This window comes from Microcebus murinus, chromosome 13 (assembly GCF_040939455.1).
Source record: "Microcebus murinus isolate Inina chromosome 13, M.murinus_Inina_mat1.0, whole genome shotgun sequence".
In the NCBI taxonomy this organism is placed as follows: Eukaryota; Metazoa; Chordata; class Mammalia; order Primates; family Cheirogaleidae; genus Microcebus; species Microcebus murinus.
The window spans coordinates 45,776,411-45,804,387 of NC_134116.1; the positions used below are offsets into that span (position 1 = coordinate 45,776,411).

Genomic DNA, 27,977 nt, shown 5'->3' on the forward strand with positions numbered 1-27,977 from the left:
AACAAAGAAAGGCAAGCCTTGAGATGATTTCTCTTCTGATGCTCATTTAATTCATGTGGAACCCATCTATCCAGCTTCTTTACTTTGCCAATTTGTTTCATATGGCCCAATATTGTTGGAATTGCAACATCAAACCTTGCTGCTAATTCATGCCTAGGTTGATATGGATTTGCTTCCACTACAGCTTTCAGCTCCACATTATCCACCTTGGTCTCAGCTCACTCACGTGGCTTGGCTCATTTTCAGGATTAAAATCACCAGAATGGCACTTCTCAAACCATCAATGTACTGTGTGTTCATTAGCCACATCTTTCCCAAACACTTCTTTTATATTTCGAGCTGTGCGCACTGCATTGGTTCCACAACGGAAATCATATTCAAAAATAACATGAATTTTTTGACTTATCCATGATTCCATAAAAATTGCTCTTAAAAAATCTATGAAAGAGAAGGATAATCACAAGCCAAACCATGTGTTTGAAAGAATAAGGATGAACCTTCACAATAAAAATAAAACAAGAAGTTTCAAAGTGAAATGTCAGAAACGCCAACTGTCAAACTTAGTACTGAAGGAAATTGGACATTTCATACTTAATAATATAATGTATGATACTGTGACTTTAAGGTACAGTATGAAGGATTTAGGTTTGCCAAAACACCAAGGCATCCCTAGCATCAAAAATTCAGCACATATTGGTCTGGCAATTTGTGAGGGTTATTGTGGAGGTTTTATCTTAGCATTCAAAGCAAACTAACACATATTACATTTTTGTAACTGTGACTTGGTGCGATTATTTCAGAGTTTGATAAGGAGGCTGTTAAGGCTATTTCTAAGGCTTTCTATACAAAACAGTGCCTTAGTCTTTAGAAAGATAATTCTGGCTGCCCTGAAGTTAAAAAATATTAAATAACTTTATCGGCCTGGTGCTGTGGCTCACACCTGTAATCCTAGCACTCTGGGAGTCCAAGACTAAGGCAGGAGGATTGCTTGAGGTCAGGAGTTCGAGACCAGCCCGAGCAAGAGTAGAAAATAGAAAAATTAGCCAGGTGTGGTGGCGCATACCTGTAGTCCCAACGACTTGGGCAGCTGAGGCAAGAGGATTGCTTGAGCCCAGGAATTTGAGTTTACAGTGAGCTATGATGATGCTACTGCACTTTTCCCAGGGTGACAAAGCAAGAATGTCTCAAACAAAACAAAACAAAACAAAACAAAACAAAAACTTTAGGGAGGCAAGGAGCCCAGGCTAAAGACATTGCAATTTTCTGGGTAAAAAACAGTAGGTCTGAAACCTAAGCATTGTGCTTAAATTGGATGGGAGAGGGGAGGTATTTTGTTTTATAATTTTAATAGCTTATTTTTATTTAAATTTAATGAATTTATTTTTAATCTACAAAGTTTAAAAATTGGATAGAATTTCATGATGTCTTTATCATTCTTTTCACCCACAGGAATATAATTATCATGAATTAAAATGCATTATACATCTACGAAACTGCCCTGGTTTCAATGTGTGTGTTTATAAAACAATGTAGAATCCACGACTGTTAATCTCAAAGGATTTGTATTTAGGAAAGATGGAATTCAGAGGAATACACTATCAAGAGAACACCATGGTGTCACATATATGTAAATAAGAATGGATTGATAATTATTTAAGTTTTATCCATCCATTCCCTGGTTTAAAGTTGTAATCAGAGTGGTATATGAGAAATATAATTTTGCTGTTATGGTACTTAGAACAGAATACTGAAAATGTGGGAAGCAGGAGGCTGGTAAAAACAAGGCTACTAGAGTTTTCTGGATGTGAAACAACCAGATACTGGACAGAGTTTGATAGAATAATGAGAGGAATAATGCACCTGAAACATATTACAAGGAAAAAATAAGCCGCAGTTCCTATCAGTTTTCTGAATAGGAGGTGGGAATGATCTGCCAATTTTGCTTCATTACGATTGTAATGAACCTCTGCTTCAAAGCTACTTCATTCTAATTCGGTCAAACTCCATGGACACAAGATCACATAGTTAATCTAATTTTGTGACTTTTTTTCCTCTCAGTATCTTTTGAAAGTACTTGTATTCATTAATAGTAACCAGAAGCATTAGATTTAACAATTTTGAATGAAATAAGGGTGACCTCCCACTGATATATTCATACATTAAATACATATAAGAGGAATAGTGATCCTATAGAAAATGCACAGGATATATAAATGCATAATGATTATTCTTAAGTATCATTATTCTAAGTAGATTCTGCAATAATAAAAAAGAATACATTCTTGTATCTCTGAAGGCTGGCTTACTCAATAAAAGAAAAGCAGAAATTTAACCTTGTCAGTTATAATTGTGGAATAGGTTGATACAGTTTAACTCAACACAACTGTTATCTCTGCTCTTAAAATTATTTTAGCTTCTGAAAACATTTTTCCCCATCTCATAAGCCAAAGATAACTCATCATAAGTCCTAGAGACATCATAAGCACATTTTAACCTTAACTCATAGAACTGGGAAGCAATCTGTTACAAACCTGAAGACCAGCGCTTATCCTTCTCATCTTAATAGAATAGCTTTCTGAATAACTATTTTCCCTCAGCAAAGACCACAACATCCATTGCTGAAATGGAATGGCAAATATTTTTTATATAAAACTAAAAGTAGGCTAGGGAATGTATTGTAAAAATATACAATTTTGCATTGCAGAGCCCCTGCCTCTTCTGTTGTCCAGAATTTGAGCAGTGTAACAGATTTCTAGTGAAAGGGATTGCTTCTATCTTACCAATAAATGATATTCATTATAAATGGGCACAATACTTGTACTTAGTCAAAGTGGAGATATTGACATCTAGTATCCAGAATGGGGATGACAGATAATACAGGCTCTAAGTTTGCATATGTATTCAGCATTACTTATTTTTAGCATTGGGAAGTTTAAGGTTCTGATGGCTAATACAGAAATATTGGTGACAGATAGAATTCTGCAGTGGTAAACCATAGTGAATTATAGTAATCTAAGTGTTCTGAATAATTCCAGTTTACAGACAGAGTATTGCTATGTTTATAGACTTATTTCGATTGCTCTGTTTACTTAGGAAATTTAACTTTTTGTAATATTTCTCCTTGCAATTAGGTTTTCTGTGCCATCCTTAAACTGTCAATTTTTCTACCTTTTCACTATGTTTTCATTGCATAGAATGACCAATGGCTGCATTTGTATTTGAGGCTATTTTAATTGACACACATACTTTTATTCAGGTTGTGTTTGTTTCAATAACCATTATTAATCTAAAATTAATGTCCTCTGACAATAACAGAGATATAGCAACATGGAATAAGAAGCTCTAAATGCCAGTTTAGTTCTAAGTAGCTGGTGACATTTAGCAAGTCACTTTATCTCTCTGAACACATCTTTCCTAATGGAAATGATGGAGTTAAGGGAATGCTCTCTAATGTCTGTCTTTCTTGGACAATTTGAAAACATTTGGTCTTATCTACAATATCCACCAGTAGATCTACATTTTTCCATCTTTTGAAGAAGAGAATACAGCAAAATAGTGCAGTGGGACTGTGCATATCAGAGAGCCCCAATGGAATTTTCTTAGACACAAAAAAGAAGCACAAGTCTCATGGGTGTCCAATAGTCTTTCATAGTTTGCTGTCCTAGCGTGCAGTACTTTGCTCACATCTCTCCTTTTTTCTTCCATTATAGTACTTCTTTAGAAAAAGTAAAAGAGAGAAAGGTGAAGCTAGGGCAGAATTGTGGCCAGATCTGGCTGGGTGTATTGCCTCATGCCTGTAATCCTTGCATTATGGCAGGCTAAGGAGGGAGGATCCCTTGATTCCAGGAATTTGATACTGGCCTGAGCAACATAATGAGACCTTGTCTCTACAAAAAATAGAGAAATTAATCGAGTGTGGTGGTGCATGCCTGTAGTCCCCACTATTTGGAAGGCTGAAGCAGGTGGATCACTTGAGCCCAGGAGTTTGAGGTTGTAGTGAACTATGATGATGCCACTGGCCTGGGCAACAGAGTGAGAATCTGTCTCCCCACAACCAAAACAAAAAGAAAAGAAAGAGAAAGAAAGAAAGAAAGAAAGAAAGAAAGAAAGAAAGAAAGAAAGAAAGAAAGAAAGAAAGAAAGAAAGAAACTATTATCTTATAGAGTGGATTCATATTGTATGTATGATATGCATTTCAGTGATACAGCTTCAACTCTATTTGCTGGACCAAGAAAGTGAGACAGAGAGGAGAGAGAGAGTTACAATAGTGTGGGTCATTTTTCCCAGGGATACTAAGCATATGGCCCTGAGTATAGTTCTGTGGGTGATATAAATGTGTTGTCTCAGTTCTCTCATGCTTCTTAAAATTTGAGCATCTTGATATGCTAAATTGAACCTCAATGATAGTTTTCACTGTACCTGAATTTTCCTTTAATCACTTACTTTAAAATCTACTTAAGATCTGATGCACCATAGGTTTCCAAAAATATGTTCCAAAACAAAACAAAACCAATAAAAGGAAAGCAAAATAAAATCAGTTAATCATAAAAGAATCTCTACACTTCCCATAAAAACCCTGCTTTAGAAACAATAATTCAAACGAAAGAGAGAAGCCAAAGGAAAAAAAAATTCTTAAATTCCTTAGAAGGAAAGCAAACAAACTTTTCTTTTTATAGTAAACAATTATTTTGTTAATCTTATTATATGTTTTATTTTTACACATACACTACACATATTTCCATTGCCTGTTATTGCCTAAAAGTGACTCATTCTTCTGGAATTGTTTTTTTCTTTTTTAATTTCAGCATATTATGGGAGTACAAATGTTTAGGTTGCATCTGTTGCCTTCCACCCATTCCCACCCGGAGTCAGAGCTTCAAGCATGTCCATCCCCTAGATGGTGCACATTGCACTCATTATGTATGTATATACCCATCCCCTCCTCCTCCCTCCAATCTGCCCGTTGCCTATAAATGTTACTCCTCTATGCCCACTTAGGTTTTGATCAGTTAATGCCAATTTGCTGGTGAGTACATGTGGTACTTATTTTTCCATTCTTGGGATACTTCACTTAGTAGAATGGGTTCTAGCTCTATCCAGGAAAACACAAGAGGTGCTATATCACCATTGTCTCTTATAGCTAAATAGTACTCCATGGCATACATATACCACATTTTGTTAATCCACTCATGTATTGATGGGCATTCAGGTTGATTCCACATCTTTGCAATTGTGAATTGTGCTGCTATAAACATTCGAGTGCAGGTGTCTTTTTTGTAGAATGTCTTTTGTTCTTTTGGGTAGATACCCAGTAATGAGATTGCTGGATCAAATGGTAGATCTATTTGTATTGCTTTAAGGTATTTCCATATTGCTTTCCACAGAGGTTGAACTAGTTTGCAATCCCACCAGCAATGTATGAGTGTTCCTATCGGTCCGCATCCATGCCAACATTTATTGTTTGGGGGCCTTTTTTGCAAGCTACATATCCGATAAAGGGCTAATAACTAGAATCTATTTAGAACTCAGGAAAATCAGCAAGGAAAGTTCAAACAACACTATCAAAAAGTGGGCAAAGGATATTAGCAGAAACTTTCCAAAAGAAGACAGAATAATGGCCAACAAACATGAAAAAATGCTCAACATCTCTAATCATCAGGGAAATATAAACCACAATGAGATATCACTTATCTCCAGTGAGAATGGAATTGTTTCTTAATAATTCAATTCACCAAGCAGAAATGTTAAGTACCTAGTTTAAGTGCAACTGTAAATCCCCTCTTAAAGAAAATGATACCATAGTTCCCTTTCTAAAGTTAATTTCTGAAGTAATGCCAAATATTCTGGAAAGGAATTTGGGAGGGTGTGAAGACACTCATTTAAAATGATCCTTGGAGATCTTTTCCCCTATTCTTCTACATAAGCCAGTCATCAAACCCAAAAGAGGACCAGAGAGCACAGAGACTAAGTACTTTAGGTGTCTTGAGGAGTCATGTCTCATGTCATAATTAACATCTGTATTGCTATTCTTGTTAAGAAAGGGAAACAAGGAATATGTTAACACTTGGAAGTGCAGACATTCATTTCCTCCTCATCTTATTAGATCTGTCAAAACTATATTTTTGCATTTAAAACTGAAAAAAATTATAATGTATCACAAGTCACAGTGAAGAAATTTTCCTGTTAAGTATGATTGGAATAATTAGAGAAGAAGAACCATAGAGCATTACCAGCACATAGTTTTTTGTAATCCACTTTAACATGAAATATAGAGATTTTTTTTATGTATCTAGTTTTGTTAGCAAAGTTTCAGATGAATATATATGCATATACAAATGAAAGCAAAATGTCCAGTAAATACTAATTATGAAATCATTGAAACTACTTCAGAAAATTTCATGTCATTGATTTCTAGAATATATAATTTCCAATGTCTATATGGCATACTTTTCTATCTGAAAATATAAGTTCTTGAATTAATATGGGCTTTATCATGCAGGCACCATCAAGTATGCTAAATAAACAGAGGAAATGTGGCCTGTGCCTTTTTCTCTAATGACATGAAGAAAGCAGATGGCTCGAGAATAGATGTGTCACTGCAAGGTGGTAAATCACAAACAGGGATAGATTGCCAGCTTACCTTAAATCCAGCCTGGTTTTCAGTTCTTACAGTTCCCTTAGAGCTGCCATTCAAGTTGAACTTAGCGGTGTCAGATTTTTGATTAATGTGTTTAAACACTTAGACAGTATAGACAATGTGTGACAGACCGAGCTGTGGCCATTTTTACAATCAATACTGATCATCCCAGCCAAAATGATCATAGGTTAATTTACATCTGTCATTGAGATAACCAGAGAGAATGGAATGGCTTGGCTTCTCTCCATTTATTTGGTACATTTGCTTAGGGACTTGAATACTCTGAACCCAAATGTGTTTTCATAGACAAAAAGTGTTATAATAATAATAAAAAAAAAATCTAGCATGTCCTTCAAAACAATAGCAAAAATAATGTGATAACAATTTAACATAAATTACAAATAATGATAATAATCATATCTTCCATGTTCTCGAATATACAATATATGGCCCTGTTAATGTCATTGAGATCATTTTATGCATCTCACTCATAATTTAAATTGAATAACGTTGATGAGGCAGTCACATCACAGGCCTAAAATATTCTAGTCCATTGCCACCAAAGCTAAGTATAGCAAACCCTGAGGCCTTAAGCAAGTGAAGAAACAAAGAACAGATAATAAGAAAGAAAACATCTACCTTATAGTGAGCTATAGTGAAAAAACCTCAAGCAGCTCTAGAAAGAGAAAACACTAAAAAGTAACTTCAAATCTCATAGAAGTTCAGAAAACAGAGATAGGGTTTGCTTATCTTGTGGCTGGAGCAAATAGAATGGTTTTGTTTTGTTTTGTTTATTTTTTGAAGTAAATTCTTTGTATGTTTAGAAACATGACCTATTCACAGATAGTGACCATTTTAATTAGACAAAAGAATGAAAACAAGTATGAATTTCAAGTATTGACCAGACCCTTTAGGCATTCAAAAGGCTCTGGATAGGTAGCCAACCAGACAACACACTTCCAAAGAGCGCTAGCTCCTTGAACAGTAGTGATGGCCAGTAAGCAAAACTGTGGTTTAAATAAGTTCAAAAACGCTATCATGGTCATGTTTACTTTCATCCATGCTCATCATGAGGTTTCCACCTTCAAAATCCTGATCTTTACATGAGAGAAATATAATTCACTGTTGTAATTTCTAGTACCTTTTGAGAAATTAATTAGCATATAACCCTCTTGCACCCCACAAACAAGCAGATATTTTCAAAAAATCATTAAATCTTTATTTTATAGCAAGTAGAGTGATCTAATGGCTAACTAACACCCAACTTCTGAGGAAAACCTTGGCTATGTCTCCTTATTCATGACTTTGGCTTTTTTCAACTTTATGTTTAGAATTTGAAAAGTAGTTTTTTAATCACTGGTATATACAAGGGATGTCTGGAAAGTATCCAGCCATTGGTAATATAATAAGAATGGTTACATGGCTGGATACTTTCTGGACAGCCCTCATATTTATATTTTGCTTCAGAGCCCAATCAGGCAAGATCATGTAGCAATGCCAGGTATATGTCTTAAGCTCTACCTAAGGTGTTTGTAGCATATTTAATTGAAAGGGGAATACATTTGATGCCTATAACAGCAATTACCAAAAAACCATGCTTTGGATTTAATGAAAAACACTCTTAAAGGGAAAGAGACTTAGTTCAGTAGGATTGGTTAAAAGGAGAACACTGAAGCTATGGCTGCTGATCTTAAATTATCTATTTAATCTGTTTCATCTTCATTCATCTGTGATATATTTTAGTAAAATGAGGCTTGTAGAATTAATTAAGACCTATATAATATAGTCACATTAGCTAAAATGATACTACTGTCAACAAGGTAGCCCTACAAAAGCTAGCTTACAGATAAATAGGTGGATACATACACATATAGTAACATATCCCCAAGTAGTTTATTAGTTATAACATGGTTATGAAATATGCTGTTTGTTGGAATTCCATTTACATTTCACGCTGATAGGGAGAACATTTTGGAGTATTTCGGACAGATAAAATATACTCTTAGTAATTGATTTTGAACCAAATCCATACCAATTGTTCTAGACAACTTAACTTTATAAATCTTGCCAAAGGTTCACAGATCTCAGAACCTTTGACTATCATCTAGATTAAAAAATAAAGGTTCACCGTGCAGTTCACTTCTATTAGAGAGAAACAAACTGACATCCTAAGCAGTATTGATAGTATTTGGCAAGGGCCAGCTGTCTTTTGATTTTATTGATGTGGTAGACTGAGGCACAGAGGCCAGGAATCAAGTGCTTTAAACAGACTTAACTCTATCAGGTCCAAAAGACACAGACTGTGATTTATAAATTCACCAATAATTTTACTTGCAATCAATATAAACCTAGCTTAGTTATTTTGTAATGTTCTTTTTTTTTATTTCAGAATACTATGGGGGTCAAACACTTTGCTTACATATATTGCCTTTGTACCACCCAAGTCAGAGTGTAAACCAGCCCTTGCAATATTCTCTGTAAGGTTCCCAGTGTGGTATTTGTTAAATACATAAAGTACAACATTTCAGGAATTTTTACTGAAACATTAAGAAGATGATGGAATATTTCATTCTCACTAGCTCACTTTTCATCAACTCACAAGGCTATTCTAAATTTTAAAATAATTTTCATTCTGACTTATTATCCTAATAATTGGCTTACATATTACCTATGGTTAATAAGTAATATTGTTTTCAAGCTGATCATTCATGCCTGTCTGTGTTAGAGGTGGATGACTTTAAAGGATTTTGAAATCCTGTTTAGACCAGTTAGGGCTTCAAATTTTGGATTCCAATTGGAAGTTTATCTCAAAGGCTATTTAATCATTTTATATCAGGTTTTTCCAAAATAACAAAAACACTTTCCTGCATTTACTTTTGTTATTATTTGCTTTTTATATTACAAGTTATTTTGCTTCCTCATTTTCTGGTGTCCTAGATAGATTCTTTTGAATCCTCCATAGCTCTTTCTAGGTTCTAGATGCATCTCCTTCTACTCTTGCCCTTTCAGGACTAGGGGTGGTAAGAGTTCCCTATTTTTGCCTCCTTCACCATTCCTTATTAGCTCACTTTTGCCCAGCCCAGACTCCATAATGGGTTACTTCATTAAACTCTCTTCAATTAATCCGTTTGAGTGCCATCTCTTTTATGGCAGGACACTGAAAGATACCCAAGCTATGGCGGCACATAGGGAGGCATTCTTTCATATTGTGATTAAGTGCAAGCCTCAAGCCTTCTGTACCTCAGATTCACATACATCTCCTATTGTGCCTCAAGCATTCATGTGCTTGGATTGAAATTGCTTTATAAGGCTCTTGCTGAAGTGTAGATATTCTTCCAAAGAATAACACTTAGCATTTTGGTCAATAATATTGTATATTAACAAGCTTATCAGAATAGTCAACCACCAGTTATACTCAAGGGATGGATTATTTTAATAAGATAGACTCAAAAATAATAAAAACAAGTTTCATTGTAAAGCAAGAACAGATCTAGATAGGAAGAAAATGTGATTAGTCATAACTCCTCAGAAAAAGTTATGGAAATAACCCAGAAGAAGCAAAAAGACAACCTTTCAAAAGATAAGGTCAAATTTTGCTTAACAAGTTTTTTTTTTTTTTTTTTTTTTTTTACTAGATATAGAACTTAATGGCAGTCTCTCTGCTGCTTCCATTGTGTTTTCTTACATTTACCAAGATACGTTATTCTGAGTGTGATGTAGGTTTTCCTAAAATTTTTCATGTAAATTTTATCTTTATCTTAAAGGACAAAACTACTAATAAACTAGTAACATACTAAAGAAGTGTAAGTTCTTTCATCAGAAAGTGCTAATCAATGACTAGCAATAAACAGAGTAGAAAATATTGTAGAAAATCTTAGCCAAATTTATAAAGATGTTAAAAAATTCACATGCAATATTTATCATTTTAAGGGAGAAACCTCTCTTTCAAAGGCTTGTATTAATGAAGTAATTTCTCTGGATTTGCAAGGTGTGTTCAGAGATAAACATATACTTTAGATTGGAATAGGTAATCCTCCTATGTATCACCCTGAGAGGGCAAGATTTCTCTCTAAAAACTCTATTATACAGGCCATTTTCAATAATGGAGTATTGGTATTTTTAACAGTTCCCTTAGGAGATTCTTTCAAAATATAACATTTGATTTCTTCTCATTTTTAGAGCAGTATTTCTTTTATGTACAACTGAGTTTAAGCAATGAATTGCACAATAACATTCTATATTCATTCTAATATGACATATTAGCCCTTTTTAAAATCACCTATTGCCCTACACTTTATGAAAAGTAATTGCATCCCTTATTATTATAAGCCAATATATTTATAGAGTCTAAGCTACTTTTAAAATTTCAGTACATTTGCTATACATTTTTTTTAAATCCTCCCACTTACTTGAACCTACCCGTACCAAAGGGCAGGTAGTTATCTGTATCTCATTAGATCTCTGCCTCAGTATAATTGCTAATAATTACTATGGTGTCTTCAGGCTTTAAATAATTGTTTTGTTATGTATCCTCTGAATCTGGATTTCTGAAGACATCTAAGGAGCTTTGTTGGCTAAAAGAATTATGAACTGTCTGGCATGATTAGATGGTTAGGTGGGATATAAGAAACGATCTAATTATGTTTTATGTTGGGGAATTTTCAGTTGCTTCAACTCCCAAGTAAGGTAGAATATATAAGTGCTTTTGGATACAGCCATTTTGCCCTTGTTAATACCATGTGTATATTCCAAATATTATTTTAGGAAAATTTTGTGCTTTGAATTCTCATCAGTGTTTCTCATATACAGGTTAAAAGTGTCAATGTTATTAACTATTTTCTCAATGTAAATTATTTGCAACATAATATTTTGCATATAGTCCTTTTGTTGTTGTTGTTGTTGTTGTTGTTAGCTCAAGGACATGAGACTCATCACAAACTTCATTTTTTTCTTCTAAATGTATCCAGTAATTATCAACAATGTGCAAGGCCATGGTAACAAATGTTGAGGATGTAGCTATCAAAAAACAAAGTGCCTGACTTTTTGGTGCTTACTCTCTAGTGTGAGAGATAGATGATTACCAAATAAGTACATTGTGAAAAGTAGTGATGAGTGCTCTCAAGGAAAATAAAGTTGGGTAAGGTGATAAAGAATGACTGGATAGGCCGGGCGCTGTGGCTCACGCCTGTAATCCTAGCTCTTGGGAGGCCGAGGCGGGCGGATTGCCCAAGGTCAGGAGTTCAAAACCAGCCTGAGCAAGAGCGAGACCCCGTCTCTACTATAAATAGAAAGAAATTAATTGGCCAACTGATATATATATATATAAAAATTAGCCGGGCATGGTGGCGCATGCCTGTAGTCCCAGCTACCCGGGAGGCTGAGGCAGAAGGATCACTCGAGCCCAGGAGTTTGAGGTTGCTGTGAGCTAGGCTGACGCCACGGCACTCACTCTAGCCTGGGCAACAAAGCGAGACTCTGTCTCAAAAAAAAAAAAAAAAAAAAAAAAAAAAAAGAATGACTGGATAGAAGGTATTATTATCATTCAAGGTGGTTAGGAAATGCCTCTATGAAGAAATGACTTTTGAGGGGACTCCTAAATTAGGTGAAGTCATCCTAAGGCCAATAAAAATAGTCCAGGCATAAATAATAGCAAATCCAAAGACCCCAAGACCATATTGAACTTGGTATATTTAAGGCACAACAAGAAATGTGGTTGTACAGAGTAGGGGAGTATAGAGAGAGAAGTAGGGCATGAGATCAGAGAGTTTGACAGGAACCAGATTGTGAGGGGCTCTCTGGGCCATGGAAAGGAATGTGGTTTTACCCATATGTGATGGGAAGCAGGGGAGAAAGGCATCCTGCTTTACATACTGTGTTAGGCTGAATAATAGTCCCCCAAATATATTAATATCTACATTTTAGTCCCCATAACGTGTGGATACTTAAGCTTACATGACAAACAGGACTGTGCGAATGTGATTAAGGAACGCATTTTGAGGTAAGGAGATAGTGGTCCTTCCGAGAGGGGTGCAGTAGGAGTCAGAGGAGAAGGTGATGTGATAACAGAAGTAGAGATTGGAAAGATGTGTTTTGAAGATGGAGAAAGGAGCCACACACCAGGGAACACAGATGAGAAGGTGAAAAAAGGAAAGAGAATGTATTTTCTCCTCACAATTTCTAGAAGGAACCACCTCTGTAGACACCTTGACTTTGTCCCAGTGAAACTGACGAACCCCAATAATGTAAGCAAATAAATGCATATTGTTTTAAGCCACTAAATTTGTGGTAATTTGTTACACTGCTAACAGGAACAAATACAAGCATGCTACCTCTATGTAGAGATTGGAGAATAGAATGTAGAAACAGTGAGAGAAAGGATTTCTGTTAAGAAATGAGAGGGGCTTGGGCTGATGAGTTTGCAGTTGATAAACTAAAGGCTTGCCAAGTGTTTGGCTGTGTGATTCCAGTTAAAGGCAGATGCTATCTTTAGGTGTTTCCTATTGCTAAGTAACAAATTACCACAGATTTAACAGCATATAGCAACACAAATGTATCATCCCAGTTGTCATCCATTTATAATTTCATGAGTCCAGGTGGGCTCAATATGCTTAGTTAGGGTCTCACAAGGCTGAAATCAAGGTATCAGCTCGACCAGACTCTTACCTGGAGGCACCAAAGAAGAATCCTCTTCCAGTTCATTCAGATTGTTGGCAGAATTCGGTTCCTTATGGTTGTCAGACTGAGATCCCTGTTGTGCTGGCTGCCCCATGTTGGGGTTGCTCTCAGCTATGAGAGGCTGCTCTCAGATACTTTCCATTTGGTTCCTTATATATTTAATGCCAGCAATAGCACATCAAATCCTTCTTGTGCTTGGAATCTGATCTTTCATCTGCTACTGGCTGGAGGAAATGCTCTGCTTAGAAAGGGCTCAAGTGATTAAATTAGTCCTGCCCAGGATCTCTTTGGTTCAACTAAAGGTCAACTGATTAGTAACTTTATTACATCTACAAAACTCCTTTTGCCATATAATTTAAAAATATTGGTGCAATATCTTATCATATTAGGCTAGAAAATATTGAGAGGAGGGGCATTTTAGATTTTTTCCTAACAGGTGCTAAAGGTGACTCTAGCTTTTTGTGTGTTCTTTTTTTTTCTTAGTAGAACAACCAGGTGATCAATGTGACATGTACAAAGTCATGGGAATTAGCAGTTTTGCAGAAAGAAAATAAACGCAAGCTTTATGTAACTTGACAATGCCAATTACTAAATCAATGATAATGACAAATAGGTAGTCAAATATACCAATATGGCCTGTAGAAGAAAGGTAAAGGGCTGGAAATATAAATTGGGGGAATGACCGGCATATATATGGTATGTAAGGCCACATAATTGTGTCAGCCCACATTGGGGAGTATAGATAAAGAGCACCAAGCATGCCAGCATTTAGGGGTCTGGAAAAGGCTGTGGCACCATCAAAGGAAACTGAAGCAGAAAGGCTACTGATGAACTGGAGAAATCAGGAGAATGTGATAGCACCTGGGGAACTTGTTAGAGTTCAACATTCTTGGACTCCACCCCAAACCTACTGAATCAGAATTTCCATATGTTTCCATATGGGATCAGCAATGTATGTGCTAAAAAGTCCTCCATCTAACTCTGACACATGATGATGTCTGACAACTTTAGTTGTCTACACCACTGGGAAAGGACAAAGTGAAATGAGATAAGTCCTCAACATTCTTACATTTCAAAGTGTGATTTTTAAACATCATGAGCAGCATCACTTGAGAAATTGTTAGATATGCAGGGACTGAGGACTCACTTTGACTTGCTGAATCAGAATCTGCATTTTAATAATTTTCCCAGGTGACTCACATGCATATTAACATTTGAGAACCACTGAGCTAAGATATATTAACTCAAGGTGACGGTAAGACAATCCAGGTGAAAACATACGCACATACACCTACAGGGACAATAACTGATGTTTTATTCCATTTTTAAAATAATCTTTCAGATGTCTTTTTAAAGTAATTAAATTATTATGTCTTTAAATCCTTAATAACTTAGTAAAGTATTTTCCTCAATTTGCCCAATGCTTAAAATCACCTGGGATAACTCTCCAATTCCTCTGAAGACCATGAGAAGTAGAATTCCTAGTCCAGAGACTAGGACGGAAACAAACCTGCACTTGTAAGTGCCCAGGTAAAAATTGTCAGAGACTGCCAGGTCTGAAAATAAACTTCACCAGTTTTTCCTTCCCTCATTCTTATTAAATATCCCTGGAATACAGGAAACAGTGGACATTGTGCAAAGGCAAACTACTTCACAAGTTTGTGTACTCTAGGCTTGGATTCAGACACGCAACTGCAACTTTTTTTAAGGGGCTAAAAGATTATATAAATTGCTTGTTTATTTTTAACTTGGATTTCAGCCTGAAATCAATCTCTAAAAAATACTTCATTGCTTTACATCTTAGATCTGCTCTTCAAACTGTGTTCCACATCAAACAACGTTTTACAAGTTTGTCTAAGAAACAATGCAAATTCCAAGAAATGGAGAGTAATTCAGGAGATATCAATATATAAATAAGTTTCTAAAACAAAAACATCAAATGCAATGAAAAGAAAGGAACTATAGAAGAAAGTAAATATGATCTGTAATAATGTAAATAAGGTATTTCACATCAAGCAATTTGGTTAAAATTTGAAAGTTAGTTTAAATAATCAATGAAGGTCTGCCTCATTAGGCTATTGTCATTCAATTAATTGCAAGGTAAAAGACTATGAAGAATACATAAAATTATGGGAGACAATTTTCTTTTCAGCATTTAGTTTTAGCAGATGAAGAAAAGGCAGCTGATATTCATACCATACAGACGAAGGCTGAAGATGTATAAGGAAGTGCTCTTCATTCTTTGTGAGCTATAAAGTCTGTTCAAATAGCAATATCCTCTCTGGCAGAGAATCTGCTGCTTGGTGCGGCCATGTGTTATTGTATTTGGACTGTCTCCATCTGCAAACGTTGACTTTTCATCTGTGACCAGCAAAAAAAATCTGTATGAGGAACGTGTAAAACATTTAATCCCTGTTTACTTGTTAACCAAAGCTTTTGTCAAATTCTGGTGGTATGGGTTTTTGTATTTTGTTTCTCAAGGTTACTATAGATGCATTCCCAAATGCAGAGCTAAAATTCTGATAAAAACCATTAGGTTTTTATTTAGATCTAAAAATATAGTTATTCCAAATATAATTTCACATTCCAAAACCTAAATGCAACCTCAGCAATAGAGTAATCTGCCAGAACAATAGTATTATAATTTATATGCCTTATCATGAGCTCTCATTAGTAAAATGAACTAACATCAGAAAGTTTGATTATCTGGTAATACTGATAACAAAACACAGTGATATTTAATTAAGGGATAAAAGAAGGTATAGAGGTCATGCATCAAAATCTAGTTTTTTTCACTCAATTTATAGATGAGAGACTGGGAGCTAGAAAATCTAAAATTACTTTCTCAAAGTCTATACTAATTCACTCTTCTACTAAAGTTAAAATCTATTTGTCTGTTTGCCCTAGCTATAATGATCATGTGACTTGAGATTTCTGGATTGGTTCTGATTTTATATATCCTATGCTACAATCTTTTGAACCTAACATGAGCTGAATCAGAAATTGAATATATTAATGAATGAATGGAAAACATTTCTCCCTGAAATATACTGAAATTTGCCATATCTATCTTTGGATTTAGGCTGCCCACATAACTATTCTATATAATTTCATACAAAATCTGAATTACAATGGCAGTGAAACTCACACCCTCTGGTTGTTTTTCAGTATAAGAACAGAGCAATAACTAAATAACTATTCCCATGTGGCATTGATTTAAAAGCACCAGTTGGGCATAAAATCAAGTGGTTTGGAGTAGAAATAGTATCCAAAGGAAATGAGGGCAATGGTGAACAATTTTCAGTTCTTCATGCCAACTGTCCTATTTGAAATTAATTTTTAACATGTTTAGATTTGACGCAAATTAACTGATTTCATTTGTAATAACAACTGTTCAATAAATGTAGAACATGATGATGGAATAGCAGATAATAGGCTATCCCAAGTGAATTTGCCTCTGACATTTCTTTCAGGTCCCTCCAGATTTATATAAACCTTTAGCTTTCTATTCAAGGTAATCCACACACAAAAAAGTTAAATTGTTACACTTTATCTCAAAAAATATACATATATAAATAAACAGAGGGTTAAAATGAGCTGGTAAAAATACCAAATTTTGTTGTATTAGTATCCTAGAGACATTAAAATTAATTTAAAATGAGTGAGTGAAAATGTTTTTTTTTTTTCCTTGAAATTCTGTTATAGGAAGATTGGTTAAGGCCAAGAGCAAGTATGAAAATTAAGATTTTTCTTAGCATATAAATAATAGCAAGTACAAGGCAAAATCATAGAGTAAAGGTCTACATAAAAAGGACATTTCTTTAAAACACTACTCTGCCTAAATGTCAGGCAAACTACTTTAGCAAATCTAAATCAGTGGACATATCTTTTATTTTAAGGTGTTCAGTAATGCACAAGTCTTTGCATACTATACATTCATGCTAATGTAAAGTCTTGGGGAAATACAGCAAAACTGGAATTTAAGAACAAATGTTTTTCATAAAAGTAGTGATAGATGTTCTTACCACAAAAAATACTTTGTAACATGACAATCAGAAGGGTATTACATCAAAGAGGAATTTTTTCTATTATAAAAATGGAACAATATGAAAAATTAAGTGAAATGTGACAAATTTGTCCCAAAATTATACAAAAATGACTTATCTATTTTACAATTCAATTTTGGCAGTCTGTTAAGATTTATTTACCTAGCAATAAAAATTATAAGAAAAATTAATTCATAGAAAAGGCCAAAACCTCATATAGGATGATGTCCAACCAGAAATGTAAAATGTCTGATGATTTTTTTCAGTTTTGTTTTTTTTTTTTTTTAAATATCAGTTTCTAGTTTTGAAATTAAAGGGTCTTAAATAGTCGGGTTGAAAAGTATTTGGTCAATAGACCAGAAGCTCTTTGTTAATTACAACATTACAGCACTGAACTAATCAATGAAGTAATGGTTCTGCTTCTTAGTATAATAAAATGACATCAAGGACCACTTAAGTATCCTACCATGTAAATATTGCTAGAGTTCCATTAATTTGGATTGTTTCACATTTTAAATTCACATCTTTAAAGATCAGTAATTTGGGCAACTTTCTGACAGCTATTAATGCCTAAACCTTTGGAAAATATTTTGTTTGGTTTTGAGTGAGAAGATGAGTTGTATGAAGATGAAGAGGGAAATACTTTGACACATGATATAATTATTAACTGAGACAATTTTCCAGAAGCTTGTTATTATGTGCCTTTGTTTTTTATTTCAACATTTAAATGCAGAAACAGATGGCTTGTACAGTCTTATCAGTACTTGAATTTTTTTTACATTCAAAAACAAAGAAAGATAACCAAACTCATAGATTGAAGATTGTGAAAGGGAAACCAAGAATTTGAGTTTTAAAATAAACCAATAAATGATTTAGTGTTAAAAATTATGATAGAGGATTTTAATTACTTTTAAAAGAAAGGAAATAAATTAGTGTAATGCTGAAATTATAGAAAGTATTTATAAGCAGTTTGGAATCCTGATCGGGATCAGGGTTCTAAACAGATATTACATAATGGATGTACCACAAACAGGAAATTATACAACTTATTAAAAAGTTGGAGAAACAGAAAAAATACACATAATCATGATTGCACATGCATAAACACACCCACACATAAGATCTCAAAACATCTAATAAGGATCCAACACAGTGACACATGTGATGCATGTTGGGTTTCAATAAATATTTGTTGAGAGGATGTATGAATGAAAAATATACGTATTCATCTATTAAGACAATTACTTACAGTAATAATAAAAATTATATTTCAAAGCTAAAGAATTATTGTTTAGTGCCATTGTGCGTGCCCAGCCTGAGATGGATCTTTACAACTTATCCAACAATTGGCTACCTAAGATACTTACCTAGGAATCTATAAAACTTCCATAAATTTATTTATAGGTTTTATCAAAATGTGTCAAGTTGATTTACAGAAATGAATCATGGGAAGTACAGTTCTCAAATAACAATTAATATTATTTATTGAAAATAATTCTGTATTTTGAAAGTTAAAGATTTTATATAATACACAAAAAATTTAACTGTAAATTGTCTTAAATTGACAATTATCTATAAGGAAACGTAATAAATGATATAACTTGGAATGAAGTCAGTTTGTTATCTGAAAAAAAAAAAAACTTCTCTAAATCAGTTGAATTACTTCCCAATGACATCTTTTACATCCCTGTCACTTCAGTGCTGTTAAGGCAATTTTTTGTTTCCCAATATAAATCATAGATCCCTGGGGTAGTGTTGACATCTGTTTTGTTCACAGCTATATTCTTGGTGCCTATCATAGTTCCAGCCCATAGTACATGCTCAGTAAATGTTTGTGGAATAAATAAATGTTATCAGTTCTGAAATTTTAAAAACTGATAAACTCTATTTCATCAAAATGTGTCACTTAAGGCTGAAAACCTAAGGTCCACATACTCTTATAGAAATACACACAAACACATCATTCTCAATCATTAGGTGATATTTCTGAATTTAATAAAGTGGCAGGGTATGTTGGATAAGACTAATTTAAAAATAATCTTGCATATTCTCTCTTTTTTGATCAGCTCAATAAAAACCTGATTCTACTGACATTTCTGAGGTAGCTGATAATTTATTTTTTTCCTTTGGAGATATCAAAAATAAAAGAAATCTTATTAACAATGCTATAAAAGTAAAGATTAAGAGTTAGCTTATAGGCTTCACGATATGTTACACATCAAATTGGTGATTAACTACTTTATCTCTATTGATGTCTAGAAAGGAGTGAATATGTTTAACAGGGAAGATAAATAATTCATTTATAAACTGTCACAAAGTATTGCTATGCAAAGGAATTTGCTGTTGAGGAAGTTTTGGCCTAAGGTTTGTGAAATCAGCATCTTCTATTATAATTACTTAAAAGTCTGCCTTTAAGCAGGGGATATCTTTAATAATTCTCAGAGCATTTTCAACCTCATAAAATTTTAATTAACAATTAACATTGTTCATAGATCACTACTATTGCTTAGCACTGTGAGGAAATCAGAAGGCAGATATACCATTATTTCCCCCATCAATGAATTTTCAATCTAGTTGGGAGAAAACAAAAATAAAAACTTGCAAATGTACTGAACTTCCCCTAAGAGGAGAAAATGTCATCAAAGTAAGCATTGAGGTAGCTCAGTTAGGGGATTTGTTATTCAATACAGGAAGAGCTGGAAATTTTCATGATGCATATGACACATGAATGGATATATATATGGAAACGTGCTTGTGGCCTCTGGGACACCAACTGACCCTTGAAGGAGTCAGTAATTAAATGAAAACAGGCCAGGCACAAAACATCTTCTTAGCCTGTGATTCTAATGCAAGCAAACATGGATTGGTTTTAGCAAAATGTGTTAGCTTTGTGGATGCAAAGTCACTGAGTACACCAAAGGGAACCTAAAAGTGAGAAATTAGTTTGAACTTTTAAAATGTGGCCAGATTATAGAGGGCAAAGAAAGACTCATAGAGAAGTTTAAATTAAATATCCAAGGAAGTAAGTAATCATTGGAGGTTTGTGAGAGAAATAGTTTTAAGTAATGAATATGTGTTTAAACAAAATACAACTGTTTGCTTTTGAGAGGATGGGAATATGGGTCAGATGGGAAGAAATTTTAAGGTTATTCTAAAGAGCACTTTTAGATGTAAAAATGGCTAAAATTTGAGTTTATATGAAATAGTGCATGTTAGCCACATTTTTTCACATTTTTTGTCCATTCTGATGTTTCCTATGGTTTGTTGTCTTAGGTCTTTGCCGTCAAAGTCTGCCCGTCTTACCAGACATTTTTTCACATGCAAGAAATAAGTAGAATATTATTAAGGCAAATAGATATTAATATAAAAATCCCATAATTATTGGGCATTTAAAAATGCTAGTTGTGCTAACTTGGGTTTTAGCAATGACCTACAATTATTTAGTTATTTTAATTGTTGACTAAGCAAACTTGCAGATATGTTTTCTTCATTTTCTTCTACATTTTTTTTTCTGATGATTCTCTGCTTTTGAAAATGCTTTATGCCTGGGGCATTCTTACCTATCCACTTAACCTCATTGGTAAAATCAATTCCTAATTTCCAAACTATCACTTATCTCTTGGCTGTTTAATCAAGGGGGGAAAAACAACAATAAAACTCAACTTATTTTTTAACCATTTTGCTTATTTTGCTTTTCAGTAAAAGGCTGATATCCACTTTACACAATAAGAAAAGAGTCTACTTAGGAAATCCTGGATAAAATATATGTTCTAGATTTCCTGCTGGTAAAAAAAATAAAAGATAAATTCTATGATGACTTTCTTCCCCCAGAATGTTGGTGCCCATGTGATTCAATTTGCAATTTAGATTTAGGTTTATACCTTAGAAATTTAGAAAATAGTTCAGCTGGTAGGAACCTAACATTGTCTTTGGATGCAAATGGCTTCTTTATTTACTTAAATTTCACAATTCTTGCAGCTGGCCAAGTGTGTCTTTAGTAAGACACTTTAGTTAAAATATTCTTTAAAATTAATACATTTAGTTTTTTTTTAATGTGGCAAAAAGTATTTCCACATGATTTCATATAGAAAAAATAACAAGTGTTTATACAGAAACATTTTATGTAACCACTTAGTGTATTTATTTTTAATATGTTACAAGTAGATTTTTGCTTATTTCATGGAGTTTTAGCATTTACATGTTCTTCAACATTGTACATAAAATTGTTCTACTGCTCATAGGTTACCACAAACATAAACCTTTTCTTAGAATAAAAATCAATAATAATATGTGTTCCTTGGAAGACTTGATAAAAAATGAAACATAATGGTTATATCTGTTTATTCACACATTTCTTTTGGTCTATCTATTTATCTATCTAGCTATGATTTTGGATATAAATACAAACTGAAGAAAGAAGAGATAAATCTTACCTCCATAAAAAATTTGATTTCTTTTGTGTTATTCAAAAAAAGATGGAGAATAATGTCTTTGAATTGCCTAACTTAATATACTTTTTTATGAGAAACTGACATCACTAATGCACTTTTTCTCTAAGGAGATAAACTAAAAGTTTTAACTGGTTGGGCACAGGAGCTTGTGCCTATAATCCCAGGACAGCACTTTGGGAGGCTGAGACAGAAGGGTAGCTTGAGGCTGGGAGTTCAAGTCCAACCTGGGCAACATAGCAAGCCCCATTTCTCTCTAAAAAAAAAAAAAAGAGCCAGGTGTGGTTGCACACACCTGTAGTACTACTGTAGTCCTACTTGTACTTGGGAGGTTGAGCTAGAGTTATCACTTGATCCCAGGAGTTTGAGGCTGTAGGTAGTTTTGATTGCATCACTGCACCCTATCCCTGACAATAGAGTGAGACCCTGTCTCAGAAAAAAAATTTAACCATTTTCTTTTCTTGTTTTCCCTGTCTCTTGTCCTCTACAGATGGGCCTCTGGGTCCCCGAGGATTAGCTGAAGCTACAGAGATGTGCACCCAAGAGTGCTTGGTTTTGGGTCACTCAGATAATTGCTGGATGCCTCCTGGCTTGGGTCCATATCAACACCCAAAATCTCCTCTCTCAACCTTTGCACCCCAGAAAGAATGGGTCAAGAAGGACAAGCTCGTGAATGGGCACACCCTGACCAGAGCCTGGAAAGAAGACAGCAACAGGAACCAGTTCAATGACCGTAAGCAGTATGGCTCCAACGAAGGCCATTTCAACAATGGCAGCCACATGACAGACATTCCTCTGGCCAATCTGAAGTCTTATAAGCAAGCAGGAGGTGCTATTGAGAGCCCTAAGGAGCACCAACTCTAAGAAAAGGCTATATGGGACCTAATAACTTTAATCTAAATAGACATGCTAATATCGTGTGTGTCAGAGCTTTATGTATTCAATAGATCTCTACAACTATGCCCCTTCTAGCAGGGATATCCATAATTTTGTGTTAGCACTATGGAGGATATAATGTTTTGCAACATAAGAGAGAAAATAGTTCTACTAGCCATGTGATCTTGTTTACTAGAATTGATTAAACTTTCCGGAGATCTCTCCATTGTGCAAATTTTTTTATTATTGCATTTTATTTTGACCCTGGACTGCTGCTATGAACAATAGAATATGCATTTGGAGAGTAAGAAAGTTACATGGATTAGAGTGACTGACAAACATATCCAGTTAGAAAATTGTGCTCTTTTTGTCATTGATTTGTGCTGGGACCGCTATACTTGACATTATACTTCAAACAAAACTTAAAAAGATAAGCATTAAACCTATTGTGCTGTTAACAACGTTAGTGGACACTTGTAAGTCAATCAGTGTTAAAGTATTTGTAAATAGAAGCAAGCTATTATTAACAACTTTTGTGTACTTATAATGTTCACCTAAAAATGTTGTAGCATAATTCTGTGTTTTATGGTTGCTTCTTTCCTTTTTTTTTTTAATTTACCTCTTTGTTGTTTTTTCTTTTAGTGAGGTGTTTCTGCGTTTGTAGTCTGTCTTGACACACATTGTTCAAAAGATCTCAAACACTTGTGTTTAAAAAAAAGGTTCTGAAATCTTTTTTGTATGATAGCTTATGATGCTGGAATTCTGTAAAAAATAAAGATGAAAGAAAAAAATGAAAACCTTGTACCAAAAGGGACCTCTGTAAAAGCTTGGAAATTCAGAACCTATTTTTTGATATTCTTATTTTCAAAGTAGGCAAAAGCAAAGTCACTTAATTAGTACCATTAAGTGAAAGAGTAATGGGAAAGTGTTATCTGTTAAAAGTGATATAATATTCTGTACTTGTCACTTATGCAAAACTAATGTCTCAAAATTAGCATATATGGCAGAAAAATCACTATTCAAAAATAGTTTAAATTTGGCAAATGTGTGTCTGCAACTTTGTTGAAATGGCAGTTTGTGTTAATTCTCATATACAATACTGTTGTTGTAACACAAGTGTTATTAGACCATAGCCACAAAATATTTAATGTGTTGTGCCTTCATGCTGTAACAGAACATTCTCCAGGTAGGGTAGTTGGGGTAAATAAAGGGATAAATCTCTAATTATTGCTGTTTAACTGTTTGTTATCATAGTTGGTCAATGCCTGGCAGGTACCAGCATATTGTCACTTAGGTCAAACCAACAGAGTGACAACTAATGTTAATAAGATCTCAGTTGCACGTGCAAACAAATCCAAATTTGAACATTCTTAGGAGGTTTTTGTTAAGGCATGACAGATGATTTAAACAAATAAATAGCATGCAACACAATGTCTTTATTGAAAGAAGTGAAAGTTATCTTAATGCCACGGTTCACCATCAGTTTAAAAGTAAAAAAAAAAAAAAAGTAAAAAAAAAAAAGGTTTGCTAATCTGATAGTTAATTTGTTCTTACCAAAAAATAAAATTACTTTGTAAATAGCAGTTCACATTTTTCCACAGTATAATGGAAAATAATGGGTAGGGGTGCATTGCTTATTGAAGTACACTTTTGTCGGTTTGTGAGGGGTGTTTGATGACTTTGACAGAATAAATATCTAAACAATTATCCTTGTTACTGCTTTGCCAGTTCTACGTTATTTACAGTTATTCAGCTCTTGCAATAAATGTTCTGAATTCCTGATTGTAGTGTGTCAATTCTTGGTCACCATTCAAAGTGGTTATTTAAACTCTAATTGTTGAGGTAGTATATGTTGGTAAAAAATATTTATTTATAAATTAAGGAAGAATTGTTGTGGTTTAATACCTATGTTCTGGAAATACAGTTCCAAGTTAAAAGTTCAATTACCCTAATGGACTACAAAACTCTTTTTTTTTAGGGAAATTCATGGAGAAAGCTTGTTTACTTTCTAGTCAAGATTCATACAAGTTTCATCAAAGTGAAATTCCAAGTCAAAGACTGGGCAGGTGACATTAATTAGTTATTTTCTTAATTCTGTGTCTCTTTAATAAGATTTCATTACACAAACTCTCACTTATTTCATTGTTGGCCAAGGCAAAAGAACAATCTGGGACAATGGCCTTAACATCAGAACCAAAACTTCATCTGTATTTCTTTTATAGTAGGAAAATGGGCACAGAAAAATGTCAAGGATATTAGGACACACTCAAACATATACCATGTGCTTATGCTCATCATAGAACAACTGCAGCAATGTCACTCATGTTGGAGTTTCAGACTAGAGAAGGAGACCTCACTTTTGTAGGGGTGGGGAACCTGTGGCCTTCTGATTTCAAGATTGGTCTTTTTCAAGCACCAAAGGAGGCAAGAAAAACTTCATCTTTCTCAGCTGCACCCCTTTTAATAAAAAGATCTGTTCTGTAAAATTTGGATGCAGTCAAAAGGCTCCTTTTAAGGAACTAGCAAGCTACAAGTGGCCTTAAGGCAGCAGCTTCCCCACCCCTTCGAGAGCTTGTGAAATGAGATTCACGAATTAGAGGCACAGAGGTAAAAATATTTGTTTGGGTCACTGGCTGAATATGACATCCTAACACTTCATCGCTGATCCAGCAGACCTATCCACTAGTCTGAGACACACTGTGGCACCACTCTCTCTTCCCTCACAGGGGCAGAGCCTGTCCCCAAGATACAGACAGGGAACAGGTCCTGAAAAGAGGCTACTCTGAGAAACAAAAATTAGAATCTATACCTACACAGTCCTTTCCTCCATTTCTTACCAATCAGGCAAGTCATTCCCCTCTGCCTTGAAGAGTAAAGAGTGAGAGAAACTAAAATAGATTCTCCCATATTTTTCCTTCCCATTAAGAATAGAGGAGAAATTTCTTCTCTCTATGAACAAAATGGGAGTTTGGAAAAGGAACTCCCTTTCCCCATCCCTACCATATTTCTCCTAATATATACAACAATTTCTACTCTTATAAAGGCATTCAGTTGTAAGATCTGTGAAATTTTAAGAGTAATAACACCACAAACCAAATCGAAGAATTTACTCATCAAGTAAATAATACATTTATAATGACCATTTCTTAAGTATTACCCACTCTGCTTTATTGTGTAAACATTGAGTATGAAGAATCATCATTTACCTTGAAATAAATGTCATTTCCATTACCTAAAAGAGCACATCTATATGAAGCGTATAATGACTTCTAGAGCAATTATCAAATATTATTATGCTATATACTAACAATTTTCTGAGGCAGGTAGAGAAATAAACTTTATAAAGCTGAAGATGACCTATTTGAATGAGCATCAACACACATACTCTAACATAAAATATATATTTAAATAATGGTTATTCATTAGTAGACAATTAAGTAGTCATTTTGCTGCACTGATGCTATTCAGCAAATCTCATTCAGGATCCCATCATTCCCATTCCGTAGCTAAAGCTAGAAATGCAGCTGAGGCCCAGGGCCATTCCAGTATTTATTAAACTGCTGGATAGAAGCCAGGAATGGTTAATTATTATTAGTGAAGAGTTTGGGCAGTTAGGGATGAAAGGGATGCCTTGTCGATCTCATTTCTAATGTGGATATCAGGCTGTTACTTTGTATGAGGGCAAACCAAACTATGAAAAGAGGGGTGGTGTTGTAAGTATAAAAATGCCTCATTGTTCTGCTTTGTTTTAAACAGAGCTGATCTTCCCTCACCAAAGGAAGCTCCTTCATTGGTTCTTTTGAGAGAGAGTGCTTTAAAATTCTACCAGTGTTCTTAAAGGCACAGTGATCACATAATGAATTCTCTATACACTGTTCTTCCCCTTTCACAACTACCAATCTAAATTTTAGATTATGCACCAATGAAGCTATACACTGTTAAAAAAAGTAAAATTAATCTCTTAGTACTAAAATATCTTTGTAAGGTATATACTCCTAAATCATGATTATCATAATGATATTTCCATTCATATTTAGTTCACTGAAAGTATAAATTAATGGTTATTCTAAAGATAGAAGTTTTTTATTATCTTGATGCTACCACCATCTACTTTTAAATATAAAATAAAGACTATATTTTCTACTTCCATATATGCATTTTTATTTCTTAGAATTCTTAAATGTTTCATCATAGTGAAATGAGTTCTGTCCATATTTTTGTTACCTTAACATCTAACATTGTTTTTGAAGCTTTATAGTAAAAACCTCTTATTTTTAAATAAAGTCTTTCATTTTTAGTCTCATACCTTTTTCTTTTTAATACCCTATGCTTATGTTCTTATTAGCATATGCATAGCACAATTATTATTGGACTCATTCAATGTCATATATTTAAGGCCCACATATTTGCAAATATGTTGAGCAGCAGTGATTTTCAAATAAATTACAGTGCTATTTAAATTCAAGCATTGCATTTTATGGATGTTTGTAGGTTTTCTTAAAGAGTTTTTCTTTTTTTATTTATCACTTATTTACCTCTAAATTCATCATTAGTTTTTGTTTTTTTATCATTGACATAATCCTGAATAATAATACCCAACAAAAATAATAAAAATGTTTACCATGGAACTATAACACAGTCAAGGTTTCCTACAATGTAATATTAAGTGATGTTTCTCTTTCTGGCTGTAAAATCATCCTATCTAACTGTGACTCAATAGCTCTTCTTGTGAATTTGAGCTAAGTATCATCACCTCTTTTCTAGATTATTAAATAAGTCCCCTAACTGCTCTCCTTCTATTTGGTACCTTTTCAACCTCCCCCCGCCCCCCATTTAGTCTATTTTAAGCATGCCCGAGTCATCCTTCTAAAATAAGGCTAGGCTAGATGTCATGCTCCTCCTCATAGTGCTCCAAGACTCATTTGTTTTTATCAGAATAAAAGTCAAAGCCCTTATGATGTCCTACAAGATTTATAAAGTCTGAATGCCTCTCTTCTTTTTAATCTCATCTCCATGACCCACCTTGCTCACTCCATCTGTCACACTGGCTCCTCACTACTCCCCAGACATCCAAGAATGTGCCTGCCTCAGGCTATTTGCACCAACTTTTCCTTTCCTGGAAATAGGCTTCTCAGATATCTGCAAAGCACCTCCTCCCCACCTTCAGGTTTTAGCTTGAATATAATCTTCACCATTAGGCCCACAGGGTGTTTCCACCATTCCTTTTATTGTGGAGAGAGATAGTTAATAGATAGATATGTTAGCCATTTTAATCATTTTAACCATTAGTGTACA

General features: G+C 34.2%; 1 protein-coding gene across 6 annotated transcripts in view; it reads left to right on the forward strand.

The window, feature by feature from the left end:
* Positions 1-24,530, forward strand: part of PCDH9 (protocadherin 9) — an 864,876-nt gene extending 840,346 nt beyond the window's left edge. For 3 of the 6 annotated variants that reach the window (XM_012749781.2, XM_012749780.2, XM_076009387.1), the window contains one exon: positions 22,297-24,528. In XM_012749781.2, the coding sequence (XP_012605235.1) occupies positions 22,297-22,670 (374 nt within the window). In that variant the 3' untranslated portion in view covers positions 22,671-24,528. Of the gene's footprint in view, positions 1-22,296 lie in introns of all 6 variants that reach the window. The other 3 variants (XM_012749778.2, XM_012749783.2, XM_076009386.1) reach the window with 3 other exon arrangements.
* Positions 24,531-27,977: the final 3,447 nt, after the last annotated feature.